A 17,794-nucleotide genomic window follows, 5' to 3' on the forward strand; every position below is an offset into this window, starting at 1 on the left:
GATCATGTGGTTACTATTTACCTCATATGGTCCCGTCTGTCCTAGTCTGTCCTGTGCCTCCTCACTCACTGTGCTGGGAAGAAAAAGAGGTCTGGGGAAGAAGAGTTCAAGTGAATTACCCCAGTGCTATCATCCTCATAACATTCCCAGGTCACAGAGTTTGAAGAAAGGATTTTCATCTTTCTGATCCGTAATTTTAATTTGTAGAGGCCACAATACTCACCATGAAATCCAAGGCAGGAATCAATCAAGGTTTTCCATGGCACCTCCCAGCCCCACATTAATCCCAAGGGACTTGATTTGGACCCACTGTTTTCTTTAATGTCAGCTCTAGAGGTATTATCAAGTCACATGTAGATTTGTATTTTGGAGATTTTAGAATTAATTTACCAAGTGAAAGGTGCAGAATATTTGTCCTGTAGTGTTTACACTTAAGAAAGGCAACCAAGCTGACTTGGTAGCGTACACTTATAATCTCAACACTCAGAATGGTCACAAATTCAAGGCTAACCTACGCTAATAGTGAGAACCTGTCTCAACAAAACCAACCATTAAAGGAAAAGACAGCCAGCTTCAGTCCCCTTCCCCTCTCTGTTATCAGCACCAGGGCCCATCTGAAGACAGGCCTCCCCAGTATCTGGCTGATTTCCATGGCTGAAAGGGCAGGTGTCAAAGGTCAACTGTGATGCCCTTCCTATAGGTAGATCCTCAAAATTGAAAGAAGCACCACAGGTGCTTCTGCGAGAAGTTGTTCAGAAAGAATAAAGCTCACTGTACCAACAGAGGGAGAGAGAAGCAGGTTATGTGGATTAGAGCCCGTCTACCACTGCCCCCATCCTCTCTTGCTGAGGACATTTATGCAACTCAATTTGAGGAGAGCCACACACATTTATATCAGAAACTCTAGAAGGATTGGGCTCAACATGTGTGCTCAAAGCACAGTTAATCTAGGCCTCTTGGGGTTCTTTAGGAAAGGTTTCCTCATTATAGAAAGTTCTCTAGAGCTGATTTTCTGGAGCAAGGCCTTCTCTGGAAGCCTTGCACAGAGGGAAGGTGTGCACAGTGACTTGACTCTCTTTCTCGCTATTGAAACCACAGAAATATTCTGATGCCAGAAGTTCGAGATGTGTGGCCACTCTGAATCATACTGGATACCCTACCTAGTTCTTTGTGGACAGTCAGGAGGTCTCAGACAGATCTGTCTCAGTGGGAAGTGCTGGGCTCCTCTGTCTTGGGATTTATGCCTCACTGGGCTGATCTCTGCTTCGGTGGAACCCTGACACTTAAGTTCCCGGGAGCTGCTGTGTGCTTAGGAGGATTTTGTAGGGAGGAACTTTGAATCAGAAGGTGTTTAACCTTTTTTTTCTTCCAACTGATAGTATGGGGTGGGAGACTGGGAAGATTTGTCTATTAGATACTTTATCAAGGTTTTCAAGCACTTGTTTGTATTGTTTGAAGCATCATCTGATGGTTTTTAAAACCTCATGTCTTAAGAAGGATGGTTCAGTCTTATTGAGTTGTAAACGATTTAGAAGATTAAAATGGATTGTTTAAAACAATTTTTAGGTCATAGTTTTACTTCATTTTAATGACACACTTTACGTTCTTAATTCACACAGGAAACACATTTTTATTAGAATAGTCATCACCATGTCTTGCCAGTATTCTAAATTTTACTTTATTATTTTGGGGGACAATTTGCCTGTGGGAAAGGATTAATTAGGGTGAATTGGTAGCTTGGTGTTTGGGTGGCCAGCTCAGTTGAATTCTCTTGAATGCCTTGAGCTGTAAAAGAGAGGAAAAGGCAGTTAGTTGAAGATCACTTTATCTGTTGCACACCTGGAGGAAATAGCAAGATCAGTTCATGCAGACTACAGCCCCTTATCTGCCCGTGGCCCCTGCAGTAAAGATGTGTTACAGTTGGGACTGAGATCCTAAAGTCAGTGTAGAAGGTGGAAATCACAAAACAGACTTGGGAATGCCCCCACATCCCCAAGCCCCAGGGTCACCAGAGGTAGAAGCCGCTTCCTTATCTGACACTCAGGTCCAGGAGTGAGGGAAGGAAAAGAGTAACTCACCATGGACAGCCAGACAGCAGTCTATCCAGCAGAGCATCCTTCAGCTCTGTCACAGAGCTCATGCCCCACTGGAGCCAGCCCTCCTTCCTGAATCCCACCATGCTCTCAGTCCCACCATTGTCCACAGAAGCAGTCAGGTAGGCTTATGTAAGGAAGCTGGCCCTGAGGCCAATGTGCCTGGAAGACCTTCTAGCATCTTTGGCTGAGGGAAATTCCTTTGAATGTCTTACCCCCTCACCCCCCCAGCACACACACACACACACACACACACACACACACACACACACGAATGGGAGCACTTTCCATCCAGCTCTGGCTCTGTGTCCTTGAGTCCTTACAGAGTGATTGGTTGCACACATCCACCTGGGTCATGACATGCTAAGAGAGCCCTGGTATTCTTTAAGAGCATATGGTGAGCTGAGCAGAACAGGCCAGCTTAACCCAGAGTACAGCGGTGAGGGGAGAATTGATTCCTCCAAAGTGAACAGAACAGACTTGGCCCTGTTTAAAACTTCCAGAACAAAGCCCCTGTGTCTAGCTGTCTATGGTATCGTCTACTCCCAAACCACAGGAACTCCTAGCCTCCAGGACACTAGCAGTTCCCACGTGGCTCATTGAAGAGTGGGCATCTACATGTGGCTCTGCTCATATAGAGGGCACACAGGAGTGCTGAGGTTCAGTTGAGCAGACCAATAACACTGCCCTGAAGAATGGGAGCTGAGCCTTCTGACCTGGCTTTGTAAATACTCGCAGACAATAACTCTGTTTAGCCCAGTCAGACCAGCTTCTTGGCCCCTAAGGGTCAGCTCTAAGAGAAAGGACAAGAAGACAGCAGGCACGGGGTCCTGCTTGGTTGTGGGTCAAGATCCAAAGAGAATGTTTCATTTGGCCTTTTGACATTTTCACAATGTTCTCTTTTCCCTAGAGGCACTTGGCGGCATGTCTAGCTCTCTGGGCAGGATGCTGTGAAATGGTTCATCTCCTAATTCACACACACACACACACACACACACACACACAAACACACACACACACAAAGACAGTTTAATATAGTGGGAGTTGAAAATTTAATTTTGCAGAAACTAAAAATGAGTTATATAGAGCCAGAAAAAGGGCTTGTGATACTTTTCACAGTCTCCACAATGAAACCTTCCAGAAAACCTGCCAGACAGAGATCTGATGGGCAGAGAGCCAAGGGCCTTCACAGAACTCCAGGACCAGACCTCAAACTGTGCCAAAAGATCATTTAAGAAGCAGAGAAAAGTAGTTACCAAGGGAAACCTGGAGCTAAGGGCTTAAAAAGTTTTGCCTTGTAATTGTATAATGCTTTATGGTTTTAAGCCACTTGTAGTTTGCAGGGAGGAGGAAGCTAGACATCTGTAGTCCCAGCACTCAGGAGGCTGAGACAGGTGGATCATGAATTCAAGACCAGCCTAAGCTACTTAGCAAGCCCCGATGCCAAAACACCAAAAAAAGTCTGCAGAGTCATCTGAAACCACTCCGATTGGTGATGCAGCAATCCCTCATCCTGAATCTGTATTAAAAGATAGTTATTGGTCAGACACAGGTTTACAGAGCTTTTCATATATGTACGAGGTGACAGGAAAAGTCTTTAAAGCATCTTCCTGTGCCCTGACATTTGTCTTTTTAAGAATTCTAAAGCATTGTTTGGGCCTTCATGGAAAGGAACCTGTGTCTCATGGCTGACAGGCAAGGAAACCTCCCCACCTCCCCACCCTGAGCAGGACAGAGTCATCACCAGCTGGCCATTCCATAACAAACACTTGTGTTCTTAGCATGCAGTTCAAGCCTTTCAGTTTTGCTGACAGCACTTTGATTTTCAGCAGGTTTGTTCTGTTTGCTGGCCCTGGATGTCACTGTTGATGGAATTTAGAGTGGTGTGTGTGTATGTGTATGTGTATGTGTGTGTGTACACGAGTTCATAGATACTGCACAGCTGGTCTGTATCCCGTGACAAAAGCTTTATAATACATGATTAAGTCAAGAAGAAAAGGAGAGGAAGAAAATTTCCTTTATTTCCTCCGAGTCCACCACTTTCTACAGAGTGGGAAAAGAACATAGAGAGCACTCTGGGCATTGCAAAGATGGGTCCCTTATCCAAGATTTTCAAATGCATTTGAAAAAAAAATATTTTTGACATCTTTAGAAGCTCTTTGAAATATAGCTTGGGTCTTTACATGTATCTCAGTTGTAGAGCCTTTGCCTAGCATTGCACAAAGCCCTGGGCTCCATCCCCAGCTCTGCATAAACCAGATGTGGTGATCGTACATCTATAATCCCTGCACTTGAGAGGTAGAGGCAGGATCAGAAGTTCAAGGTCATTGTAAGCCCCATAGAGAGCTTGAGGCTAGCCTGAGCTGCATGGGATCACGTCTCAAAACAAAGCAAAGCTTAAGAGTGACATGGCCAGCATGTCCCCACTTCCAAAGGTTCCTGTAAAATAACATGGGTGTGTGCCTCAAGACTTGTTGCAGTGGCAGGCTTCAGCACTTCTGTGCAGGCTCCCCTGGGGACTTTAAGGCCTGGGTCCTGGGGTAGCATTTAGAGAGGAAAGTAGCTACTGTTCTGTCTAGCACACATGTTACCAGGTTGCCCTTCCCAGAGAAAGGAAAGAGGTGGAATAGCATGGATGTCCAAATGGGAGTGGCCAGATGGGCAGGGTCCCAATCATCTTCCATTCCCTGCAGAGCCTCTGGTCCCAGCAGAGCATTCCAGCCTGTGAGTCTCTCCTTTCAGTGCTTTGGGCTGTGGGGAAGCAGCAGGCTACCTGGCCTGTCTCCTGAGGGAGGCCTCAGCACTCCACAGCACAGCATCCACCTGTGGTTTATGTAGCATCTCCCCAGCTCTCTTGGAGATTTAGGGATGTGCCAGGGCTGATGCACCATGAGCCCTAGGGGAGGGCAGGCAGCATCACTCACAGGTGCCTCTACTCCAGGCATAAGCATAGATATCACATCTGGGAGCAGAGTGGTCCCCACCCTTTCTGTGCTCTCCTGTACAGCTGGCTGTAATTCATCCCCTTAGAAGACCTCTAATAATTGAGGTTTAGTTGGCTTTAAAGCTTGCCTGTTTTTCCATCAGCCTCAAAACTTACAGAGAAGGAACAATAAACATAGCATATAGTAGAATTCTTAGATTGGGAAAGGAAAATTCATTCCTATATAAAGTGATCACACTGCTAGTGGTAATGTAACAGAGCACAGGGGGCTCCATCTTGGTGAATGCAAAGCCCAATAAGCACATCCAAGACAGGAAAGAGTACAGAGAGATTTATTACCTGTGGCAGGCAAGGAGAGTTGGAGGGTCATGTCCAGAGTGATGCTCTCCCTCAACAGAGGAAGGGTGAGGAATTTATTAGGGAGGTCCTCACATACTTATTTGAGACAGGGCACATTTCTGTGCATGCCCAGTTTGCAACATACGTTTTAGCTGAAAAGAAAGGAAAGGGTATGAGCATAGGGCTCTGCCCCCGAAGGTCCCCACCTTAGTCACTAACAGCCATTTTGAAGCTCTCAGCACCTGCCCATCAGACGCCTGGCTGCAGTGAATTCTTGTATCTGTCCATCCCTCACTATGCCTGGAAGCCCTCCAGCAGTGAGACAGAGATAACAGTAAGAATGTCAGCTAGAAGTTGGAATGGTCACTCTGAGAAACCCCACCCTTGGTGTTCTCAAGGTGAAACAGGTGAGGGGGACACCATTTAGAACTCAGAACAGAGCTGGGCACTGGGCTTTGGTGTGTAGAGTGGTCTTGGTGACGTCAGTGCCAAACCTGAGCCCCCTGACAAGCATGTGTCTCTTGCTTTTAGAACTTGATCTCTTCCCGTAGCTAGGGGTTTCAGAAGCCAACCTTTTGCTTGTCTGGGACCAGCAGGAATCCTGGCCAGCCTTTCCCAGGGAAACTCACTGTCTCTATGTTGTGTCCCAAGGAAGGGAGGTGCAGCTGCGTCCCGGCAGTCCGTGGTGACACCGAGAGCTCGTGCGCCCAGGCGTCCCATTGGTATTGTGGAGGGGCCGAATCTCCGGCTTGGACACTTCTGACAATCATTTACCCTGTTGGTCTTTAACGCTGTCCACTATTCCTGGGGAGTGGGGATCAAATTTTTAGCAGGCTTTTCTTATTTCCCCAAACCCATTTGTAGTCAATGGGCTTTTTTTTTTTTTCTTTTGATGATTCAACCCCATCTCTCAACGTTCTTGTACTCTGTGCTGCAGTTGGAGATTGCATAGCTAATGGGGTGGTGGGGAGGAAACTCCATATTCAGGCCTTGTGTTCAAATGGGGGCTACACTTTTAATTCTAAATCCAGCCTTGCCTTGTTTGATTTTTTTTGTTTCTGTGCTACCTCTTAAAATCACTGTGTGTTAACTATCTGTTTACTGCTTTCCCCCTCTGTGCCCCCCAAATAACCCTCCCCTCAGGCCTTCTGTTGCTTTTGTTCCTGGACTTCATCGCTCTCCAAGACTCGTGATTGTTCGGTTATCTTCTCTTCATAGCTTGTTGCATTTTTTATTCACGCTCCGCAGCACCATCGGTTACCTGAGCTCTGAAACCATCCCATCTGATGCTTAAGCAACAGCTCACAAAGGCCGTTTTTATGGTTTTCATTTGTGTTTTTTTCTTCCCATTTTGCCCAGAGGTCTGGTCTGGTGGCTAAGTTGCCTGTGTGGTCGTGGCGCTGGCCATGGTACTTGCTGCCACAGAATTCTCATGGGACACACAGAGCTGGATCACACAAGCCATTGGGCACAGCCATTGCCCTGCTCTTCCAGTCACTACTACTGTTTGTGTACACTTGCTTTGTCCCTTTGCCTTCAGCCTGTGTGTCTCTAACCCTAACCCCCAACACACATTTTTTTTCATGTTTGTTTCATCTGGTTCCTGATTTTCTTTTAAGACACAGCCAACTGTGGATCTGAACTGTTTTATTTTGTTGGCCTTTTTTTTTCTTTCTGTCAAACCCAAGAGAACATTTACTGTAAAGAGCTGGATGCTTCTAGTTTACCGCTCTTTGAATCTTCATGGCTCTTGGGTCTCCTGGCCTCTGAAATCCTGAGTCTGCTCCCAGGAGGTCTCTGGGGGCTGAATTGCGGAAGGGCTGGGTGGTGGGGTGGGTGCCCATCTCATAACTTCATGCATGTGTTTTGGTGCATCTCCCTCCCCCCCTTTTTTTCTCTGATGCTTGAGTTATGAGTGAGGATGACCTTGACAATCATGATGTCTTTCTAGACTCTATCACTTGTTTCTTCACTGGCTTTCTGATGCATGCCTAACACTCCTGAGATTTATTTTGTTCCAACCACCGTCTTCAGCTGCCTTATCAACAACACTTCAGAGCACTTAAAAGAGATACTGTTGTCTCTACCAGAAGGTAGAAACTGGATATCTAGAGACTGCATAAAAGAAAGCAGTCAGGGTGCTGGGCAGGGTGAAGGGTGATTGTGTGTTAGACCAGATTCGGTCCTGGAGCCATGGCCTGAGAGGTCCTGGGTTCTTTGCTCTTTTGTGTTGTTGGTGAGTCCGCAAAGGCTGCCTCCCCCCATGAGGATTGCAGGTGGACAGTAGTGGAGCCAGCTTCCCCAAGCCCCTTTTTATGTGAACAGAAAAGGAGCTGTGTGAACCTTCCTGCCTCAAGTACAAGCGCCTCTCCCTGCCCTTTTCACCCCCATCTCCTGGGCAGAGTGCTGGCACCCATTTGCCAATGGAAAGCAATATAAAGCAAATGACATCAAAGAAAGCAGATCTGAGCTCTGAGACCTGTCTCCTGCCCCCCTACCTCCGGAACTGGATCCACTACTGACCCAGGAATTCTGATGAGGAACCCTGTCTGGATTGGGCCGGAAACTGGGATCCCATGCTCTGCAGACCAGTGCTCAAAAATATGGTTGTTTTTGAGAGACTGCCTTCAGTCCAGAACATTGGTGTCTCGCTTTCCTTGCCTAGACCCAGTTACAAGGTGGCTCATCGCCTCTTGCATCTGCGGTGGGCAGTGGTGGATTTTCATTTTTGTTGTGGTTTACTCAGATGCAAGGAATGTGTTTTCTTCTCTTCCCTTCCCCCAATCTAGCACACCACCCTGGGAAATGCATGTCACAGACCAACTCCACCTTCACCTTTACCACCTGCCGCATCCTGCATCCTTCAGACGAGCTCACCCGGGTCACACCAAGGTAAGAGGGCCCCTGGCTCTGTGGTGGGTGGAAGAGGGACAAGGCTGGGTACTGCCTTTCCCACAAGGTGTGCTGATGAAAGTCAAGTCAGGATGTTCATTCAAAAGCCAACTATAAGCCGGGCATGATGGTGTACACTTTTTATCCCAGCATTTGTGAGGCAGAAGCAAGCAGATCTCTGTGAGCTGGAAGCCAGCGTGGTCTACATAGGGAATTACTAGGCCAGCCAGGGTTAACATAGTAAGAACCTGTGTCTCCCCTGCCCCCTAAAAAAGAAAAGCCAACTCCAGGGGTGAGAGATAGCTCAGTCATAAACTTCTTTCAGTCAAACATGACCTAAGTTTGATCCCCAGCACTCATGTGAAAAATGTGGGGCGTGGTGGCACAAGCTTGTAATCCCAGTGCTAGGGAGTTAGAAACAAGTGGATTCCTAGGGCTCAGTGATCAGCCAGCCTAGCCCGCTTGGTGAACTCCCGGCCAGTGACAGTTATCATGTCTTCAACACAAGATAGGTGGTTCCCGAGGACCAGCCCCTGAGGTTGACCTCTGGCCTTTGTGCATAAACACATGTCCCTACATCCTCACTCACACATGCACACACATACACAGAGCCAACTCAGCCAACTTAAGCATCTTGGAAGCATTTGCAGCCATTCATTCTGGGTTCTGTCTTTCTTAATGAACCAAGGCCCTGTTCATTCAGATCCAGCAAGGTAGGGAGGCTGGAACCCACCTTTCACTGGCCTTCCCATCAGCTGTCCTGTTAATTCTTGGGCTTTCCCTTAATGGGATGAAGCCAACATTCCTACAGGCCCTGGGGCTGAGTCTGCTGAATTGTTGGGCCAAAACTTGCTGCTGGAGCATGGTGATCTTTCACGGTAGTTACTGTGTTGTGTGGAAGTCCTTGTGCCTCTGGAGCGGACTCCAGGAACCACACACCACAGCCAATCTGTAATGGCCAACATGTTAAAACTCCATGATGTAGCCACACACCCAGTGTGGCTTGCTTCCCTCTGGCATACCATCTGGTGAGAGGTTGGTCTGTTTGGCTTGATTTCAGCCACATAGCTTCCTTCTGTGCCTTCCAGGGAAAAGAGAATAGTCTCCTGGACATAGGAGAGTAACCCTCTTTGCCATTTTCTGTGTGACATGGTCAAGCAAGGTCCAAGAGTTAATGGATGGTGACAAAGTCAGGGAGGGGGGGTGAAAAGGGCCATCTCAGAGGGAGTAGCCACCCCAAGGAGCACCTTAAACTATGAATAATTCTCCACAGGTCTTGTGAGGAGGACAATGAAGCAGCCATATGCCCTGTTGAGCTGAGAGGAGATGTAGGGCAGAGGCTGAGCCCACGGGCAAGGCAGGGGGTGAGCACACGGCCAACTGAGCCTGCTCCGGCAAGGCCACGCTGAAGGAGCTGTGTGTGCATGTGTGGCCGCCACTAACCTGGGGACTCAGGCTTTGATGTGTCTCTGTGGTGGTGTCTGGCTAACACAGCCTTGACCATTGTTATCCCTAACCCCTCTAAAACCCCCAGACCAGCTGGGTGTCGCACTAATAAAGGCCTAACCAGAGGTCTCACCCAGGGGGGTCTCTGAATTTCTGCTTTGTTGTTGTCTCTCTTGCTGCCCTGGGAGACTCTGGCTTCCAGGCCCTGTGACTTTATGCTCAGAAGAGGTTATTTTCAAAGCCACAGAATGCTGTCCTTTACGAGAGGCTAGGTCCAGGTGACTAAATGTGGGGTGTTTTGTTTGTTTGTTTGTTTTTTGGCTATAGGCCCCAGACTGTCCCCCAGTGTGCCTTCCCCTAGAAGTCAATCAAACATGGCCACTGGGGACGAGAAAAGCCTAGGAAGGAATGAGAACCACTGACTTGGTTGAGGTAGGAAGAAAGCTGATGGGAAACAAAATGGAAAATCTCTCTAGGAATGGCCACACCAAGAAAGTCTTCAAGTCCAGAAGTGTTTTACCTCCCAATGACTTCCATGGAGCCTTCATAAAACCTCCCTGTGCCTTTTGCAAATTCCACCTTTTTAACCCTAGGAGCTGCTGTGGTTTCTAATCTCACATTTTTCCAAATGTTCCCCACCCTCTAGCTTCTCCCTTTTGGGATGGGCTACTCTTGTTTCCCACCCTGGGATGGCCAACCACTGGGGACATTACCTACATGCTGCACCACATGGCACCTCTAGCTTACACTTGCTCCAGGGAGGGGCCCCTTTCCTAGTCATTCCAAAGGCCTGCTCCAGAATGGACCCAGGTCCCTGCCTTCTTCTGGTTGATGCTCTGCCCAAAGTATCTGGGCCTCCACTGGTCAGGAGGTGGAGAGGTCTCTATGCCTTAGTCCTGGGGACCACCCAGCTGGCCTGTTGGAAGGAATGTTGGCAGCTCCAGCCAAAGCCTAGAGCAGGTATCATGAGGGTCCTCTGAGGTGGTGGCAGCGGGTGGGCCTTTGTCTCTCTGCCCTCTCTTGGAAGCAGGGCAGGGATCCCTGAAAGCCAGCTCTGTGAGAAAAGTACAGTTTTCCCTGTTGTCCCATTCTCGTGGCTTTCTAAGCTGGACACCCGGTTGCTGCTACCTCACAGGTCTTCAGTCAACAGGACATGGGTGAATGAACACATCTTTCTGCTTTAGTCATTCAAGTGTCACATACTGTGGGCCTTGAGCTCCACAGCTCCTAGACAGAGGTCTGTGGGATAACATGGGGCATGGCTTCCTTCCCCTGCCTGTCACTCTACTCATCACAATGAGTTTGGGCAACAGAGAAGGGGAGCTGGAGCAGCAAGGGGTAGTGGGGAGAGTGCTGTGCTGGCCATCAGGAGGCCAAGGGCTGCCAGTGACTAGATGTGCTCTGCCTGGTTTTGGCTGTGCTGTGGCCATTTTTTCCCCCTTTCCTAAAACAAGCTCTAGCTGTAGTTCCTGTTAGCATCTTGCCTCAGGTAGATTGTTAATGTTTGCTATCTATTGATGTGATTAAACACTTTGACCAAAAACAACTTGGGGAGAAAGAGTTTATTGCATCTTACACTTCTAAGTGACATTTTATCACTGGGGGAAGTCAGGGAAGGAAGTTGGAGGCAGGAGCTGAAGCAGAAACCGTGGAGGAATGCTCCTTACTGGCTTGCTTCCCTGGTTTTCTCAGCCTGCTTTCTTAGACAGTCCAGGCCCACCTGCCTGGGGGTGGCACAGCCCAATGGGCTGTGCCCTCCTACATCAATTAGCAACTAAGAAAATGCCTCACAGACATGCCCACAGGCTAGTCTACTGGAGGAAATTCCTAAATTGAGGTTCCCTCTTCCCAGGTGTCTTATTTATGTCGACAAAAACTAATCAGCACAGATCAAGGTATGACACAGGTGCTATTTGGGATGATTTGATTGCTGACTGCTTCCTGTCCTGACAATGGCAGGACCACTTCACACTTAGTTTGAACATTGGATTGTCCACTTACTAGCCAAGAGTATCTTGAGTAACTCTCTGACCTTGGAGCCTGCTTCTTCATCCTCAGAGGAGAGAGTTCTATGCACCTGCCAGGGATTACCAAAGGGAACCACTTGTAGCCTGTTACCTTAAACCACAGCTCTAAGGGACCACTCCCCTCCATGGGTGGGAAGGAGGCACAGATGCAGACAGAGGTGCATCTCAGGACGTGGCAGAGGCACACCTATCCTCCTACCCTCTTTTCCTATTCTGGGCTCACCCTGCACACTCTGCAGGAGGCTGGCCACTGATGCTTCCCATAATGCCTGCAGGCTTCTCTTATGAATAACCAGCCCCCTTTTCCTTTCAGCCTTAACTCAGCCCCAGCTCCAGCTTGTGGCAGCACCGGCCACTTGAAATCCACACCAGTGGCCACGCCATGTACCCCCCGGAGACTGAGCCTGGCTGAGTCCTTCACGAACATCCGTGAGTCCACCACAACCATGAGCACTTCCCTGGGGCTGGTGTGGCTGCTGAAGGAGCGAGGTATTTCTGCGGCAGTGTATGACCCCCAGAGCTGGGACAGGGCCGCCCGGGGCTCCCTCCTGCACTCCTATACCCCTAGGATGGCTGTGATCCCTTCTACCCCTCCAAACTCGCCTATGCAGACACCCACAGCCTCCCCACCCTCCTTCGAGTTCAAGTGCACGAGCCCTCCCTATGACAACTTCCTGGCTTCCAAGCCTGCCAGCTCCATCCTGAGAGAGGTGCGGGAAAAGAAACATGTGCGCAGCAGCGAGAGCCAGACTGATGTGTCAGTCTCCAACCTCAACCTTGTGGACAAAGTCAGGAGGTTTGGGGTGGCCAGAGTGGTGAACTCGGGGCGACCCCATGTCCCCACTTTGACTGAGGATCAGGGACCTCTCCTCTGTGGCACTCCAGGGCCAGCACAGGCTCTTGTTCCCGAGGGCCTGCCTCTCGGGTGCCCCAGTGTCACCAGTGGGCTGCAGCTCCCCAGTGGCATCCGACGGAACCGCAGCTTCCCCACCATGGTCGGGTCCAGCATGCACATGCGAGCTCCCGTGACCCTCACCTCGGGCATCTTGATGGGTGCTAAGCTCCCCAAACAGACTAGCTTGCGGTGAGGCTGGGGCTTGCTGCCCTCCGGGAGACCAGCGTTCTCCATCTGCTCTGCACCTCCTGTCCCCCACAGAGCGCTCTCTTCCTTGTCCCTTCTTTGTCTTCTTCTCCTGAGCTAGACAAATCAGCCTCATTCCTCGTGGGGGAGGAGTGGAGCTCCATGCGATGTGCAGGTAGGACTTGGCAACCTTGCATCTGTTCCCAGTCTGACAGGAAGGTCCCTGCACAGTTGTCACTCGCATGAGGATGTTACCGAGCTCATCTAGAGAAGATGGTGTTCTTTCTTTGTTTTTAAGAAGCACTGAAATTCCAAAGGTGTTCTTATCCCATGGATAGGAAACCGGTGAATTCTGAATAGGACTGCCGGGTCACACTCCACAAGCAGTCGCCTTGCGGCACAGGTCACAATACACCCATAGCCCGGGTATTGCTGGCCTCCTCGCCCACCCATGACAGCTGACAGAGCCACTCACCGTCAGAGAGCCTTTCTGTTGGGGGTGGCCCAGCTTCATCAAGATCACCACTGCTCTGTCTCGATGGATGGTTGGTTCTGTTTCACGTGACTTTTCTTTTATGCCTCCCACTTGAAGCCATCCTGTATCTTGTAATCAGCTCTCAGGCCCAATGTCTGACCCGAAAGAAAAAGAATGTATTTACACTCCCGCCATGCAGTTCAGCCACCTGTCTGTGTCCTCTGTGTGACTGAGTTTTCCATTTTATTTTATTTTATTTGCAGGGAAATCACGGTACTGGCAATGTCTCTTTGTGGTTCTATGATACCAAAATGCAAATGGCACATGCATACTGACTTGCTAATGACATAGCTTATTTCTGGGACCCGGTATCACAGCCACGTTGATGTGCAGTCAGTTCCCACTGAACAGAAGGATTGAAAGGAAGGGTGCAAGGGTGAAACACTTGTTAACGAAATCCATGGGAAAGGGAGAAGGGTAGAGTCGTAGCAACCTCATCACATCCTGGGGCAAGGTTGGTCAGGCTTGGTCAGGCTGGCCCCGTCCTCACTCCGAAGGGAGCCCAGGTAGCATGTTTTGACTCTGTAGCCACTCAGTGCCCACATGTTTTACCCTCTTGTTTCAGAACAGAGGAAGAAGTTTCCTTCAACCCATAAGCCCAGTGTCTCCTTGTCCCATTTTTTTTTGCTCTTGGGAACAGCAGAGTTCCTTGTGAACACAAGCTTGAGCAACTGAGGGGCCTGGTCCTGTCACTGTCACTGATTCAGTTGTGAACTTTTATTTATTATCCATGTGTGCTGTTTTTCAAGCGGATGCCCCGCTCCCCTTCCAGCTCCAGCCAGTGTGTATGTGGCGTCCCACCCCATGAGGATTATTTATTATGGTCCCAGGACATTTGGGCCTTGTGGTGTTCCATGACCACCTATCCCAGACATGTGTGGAAGGATAGCATCCTATGTACATGAAGTTGCCATGTGGACCCCAATCCCCAGCAAAAGATGTGTCCTTCAATTTAGTGAGGGCCACCTTATGTCCATCAGGTATGTTTTGGGAAGGTCCTCAAGGAGCAAGTTTCAGTCCCACCATTTCAGACTATTTATTCTCCAAACAGGAGCGTGCTGGTTCGTCACATCCTCCACTCTCCTCGCCGTTGTAGGTGTGCAGTTACTCCAAGTAACTTATATGTTTTTTATTTGAATGTATGTTGAAGCAGTAGGTAGAATAACAAAGGAATCTGACAACCATGAACTTGAATGGACCACTTCACGCAGTCAGGGGAGCCACCCATCATCAATAGACGTAACTATAAAATTGGCACGTCAGAGGCTGCGGTACTTAGCATAGTTAATAAACAGGTGGTCAACATTGAGCAAACACTACCAAAAAGTGTGTTATCATACATCAAAAATCAACAATAAAATTCTATTCACTAATGAGTATCAATAAAATAAGCTCAGATGATGGAAACCACGCTGGCGTTCTGATGTGTTAATGTATATCATGTGTGTGTGTGTGTGTGCACGCATTTGCATATGAGCATGTATATATGTGTGCATGTGGGTTATCTGTGGAGGACAGAGGGAGGCGTCAGATCCCCTGAACCTGGAGTTACAGGTGGGTGAGAGCTGCCCCATATGGATACTAGGAACTGAACTGCAGTCCCCTTCAAGAACAGGAAGCTTTAACTTCTGAGCTATCTTTCCGGCCTCAAGTGTTTATTTTCATTCAGGAGGTAGATCTCTTTAAGACTTGAAATGTGTTCAGCTCTTTGGGAAAAGTAAGTGAAAGGTATATTCTTGGCATCTGTCATATCCTCCCTTTCTGCCAACAATAATATTCCCTGGACAAGTTCCTGACTAGAACTTGGCATATTTTTCAGGGCTGCATACTGCTCTGTGCATATCTTTCCACTGAACAGAACAAATTTCTTTGAGCCAGTGCTGATGGTCGCAGAGTTGATGCTCAGCACCAAATGAACAAAAACCTTGCACGTGTGAGATTTCCCACATAGGTGTGCACATCACAAAGATAATCGACAAATAGGTGCTGTCAAGTTTACTTCCATAGAGTTCTATCATGAGATTAAGATCCAAGAGCAGTAGAGACCCACCAGAGGAACCGTGAGGGGAAAGAAAAGGGTAAACTTGCTACGTCAGGATTTGAAAGCAGTGACATCATGGAGATGTGGGAGATGTATCAGGAATGTTAGTCAGGAACACTCTGGGGGGTGTGGCATGACTGTTAGGAACACCACACTGTGGGATGTGGTTTGAGTGTTAAGTCAGGAACACTTGGGGGATGTTATGAATGTTATGAAGACTGTTCAGGGGTGGCATCAGGAATGTTAATTAGCTGGGACTATTTGATAGTGATGACCTTGGCCACTATCTTCAGGACCTCCATTTTTAGAAATCAGAAGGGACAGTAGACACTTTGGATTAATTCATTTTGAGCACTTATGAGTCAGGCATTGTCTTGTGCTGGTGAAGAACTTGTGTATGGCTTTCTGTTCTGTGGAGTCCTTGAAAAGGACCTGGCAGAACAGGGCCAAGCAGAAGGCTGATGAGAGGGTTTGGCAGTGCAAAGAGGCCTCTCCAGGGAGGGGCATTACATGAAGTGAGGTGCTGGGGTTTGGGGGCAGAGGGAGCAACTGGTGAGGGCTGAGTGAGTAGAGAAGGCTCTGTGGCAGTGTGAAGGAGTGGGTTCAGTTCAGTTACTTTCTCCACATTGGACCAAACACCCGACAAGAAGCAGTGCAAAGGAAATGCTGATTCTAGCTCCTAGGGATCATAGCCTGTCATGGCCGGGAGAGCATGGCTGGCATACACGGGAGGAATCTAGTCACATTGTACAGACAGTCAGGAAACAGAGCAGGTGGGAAGGAGTGAGCAGACAGAATTCATGAGAATGATATAGAAAGAAAATCTCCTAAGAGGCAGAGGAATTGTTCTAGGTTTCAGGAGGATAATGAGGCAGTTCACGATCAATTGGATCTGGGGCAGGAAGAGACTGTGAAGGAATGTTGGGCCAATCAGAGAGATTTGGATATACAGGAAAATTTTCAGTACTATGTCAAGTTTTTGCATTCAGTACTGACACTGTGAACATGTGATAACTGTCCTATTTTCTGGGTGATACATATTGTCCTAAGTTTGTTTCTCCATTGCTGTGACAAAACACTCTGACCACTACTAACTTGGGGAGGAAATGTTTTATTTAGCTTACATATCCCAGGTCACAGTTCATCAGGGAGCCCAGTAGGAACTCAGGGCAGGAACCTGGAGGCAGGAGCTGGAGCACAGGCCATGGAGGAACACTGCTTACTGGCTTGCTCCCCTGGCCCCTGCTCAGCCTGCTTTCTTATGCAACACAGGCCCACCTGCCCAGGGGTGGCACCACCCACAGTGGGCTGGGCCCTCCCACATTGCACAACAATCAAGAAGATGCCTCACAGACATGGCCACAGGCCAGTCCAATGAAGGAAATTCTCCAGTTGAGGCTCCCTCAACCCAGGTGTGTCAAGTTGACACTAAAGCTATCCAGCACACATATCAGAGGATTAAGATAAAGGGTTTAGGAGCTGCACATGTATAGCTATAGCCCTAGGCACTCAGGAGGCTGAGGCAGGAGGAGTGCTGTTAGTTTGAGGCTAGAAGGGACTATAGAGTGAGACCCTGTCTCAGAAAATAAAAATAAAAAGCATAAAGGACTTGATGCCCACAAGTCACTTTTAAATATTTTTTTTAAACAGAGCTGGGTATAGTGGCACACCCCTATAATCCTACTACTTGGGAAACTGAGGCAGGAAGATCAGGAGTTGAATGTCTTTGTGGACTGCAGAGTGAGTTTGAGTCAGTATGGGCTATCTGATACCCTGTCTCAAAAAGAATAAAGAACAAGACTTAAAAAAAAAAAAAAAAGCCCTGAAGCTGTGCGTGGCAGTGCACACCTGTAATCCCAGCAATGGGAAGGCAGAGGCAGAGTGTTGTACCCCATCCACTGCACCCCGAAAAGACCACCGAGGGCCCAACACACCAAAATGCAAAAGCAAAGGTTTATGGTTTATTCGGACTTAAGCTCTGGCTCTCAGACCTCACCAACTCAACGGATCCGTGCTGAGAGCCCAGAGTAAGGGAGAGTGGAGCCTTTTATAAGTTTTAGACAAAAGGGGGGGGGAGATACCGAAGATACATTTTGGTTGGTTCAAGGAGCCCCCACACGCCAACATAATTTTAAACCGATTTGATGTATAAGATGCAGCCCTGGAAGTTTCTTATTGGTAGGTGCTATTCTCAGGGCTGTGGAATGTGCTGACTGTTACCTGTGGGGCCAGGAGTCTCTGTTTTTACCTTATAGGGCAGTTTTTATGCCCGGGCTTGCTTAATCTATAGTTTCCTGGAAGGGGGGTGGGGAATAGCAGGCGGGGGTCAGGGCATGCCAGGGTATGTCTAGGCATGTCTAAAGCAGCAGCCAAGCATTTTACAGAAGCTAAAAGAG

At 48.4% G+C, this 17,794-nt stretch overlaps 1 protein-coding gene across 9 annotated transcripts in view; it reads left to right on the plus strand.

Moving 5' to 3' along the window:
- The window catches only part of Trak1 (trafficking kinesin protein 1), a 129,908-nt gene extending 115,141 nt beyond the window's left edge, over positions 1 to 14,767 (plus strand). For all 9 annotated transcript variants that reach the window (XM_029554300.1, XM_029554298.1, XM_029554296.1 and 6 more), the window contains 2 exons: positions 8,166 to 8,268; positions 12,055 to 14,767. In XM_029554300.1, coding sequence (XP_029410160.1) covers positions 8,166 to 8,268; positions 12,055 to 12,829 — 878 coding nt within the window. In that variant the 3' untranslated portion in view covers positions 12,830 to 14,767. The remainder of the gene's footprint in view (positions 1 to 8,165; positions 8,269 to 12,054) is intronic.
- Positions 14,768 to 17,794: the final 3,027 nt, after the last annotated feature.

This window comes from Nannospalax galili, unplaced genomic scaffold (genome assembly GCF_000622305.1).
Source record: "Nannospalax galili isolate Female #2095 unplaced genomic scaffold, S.galili_v1.0 scaffold443, whole genome shotgun sequence".
NCBI classification, from domain to species: Eukaryota; Metazoa; Chordata; class Mammalia; order Rodentia; family Spalacidae; genus Nannospalax; species Nannospalax galili.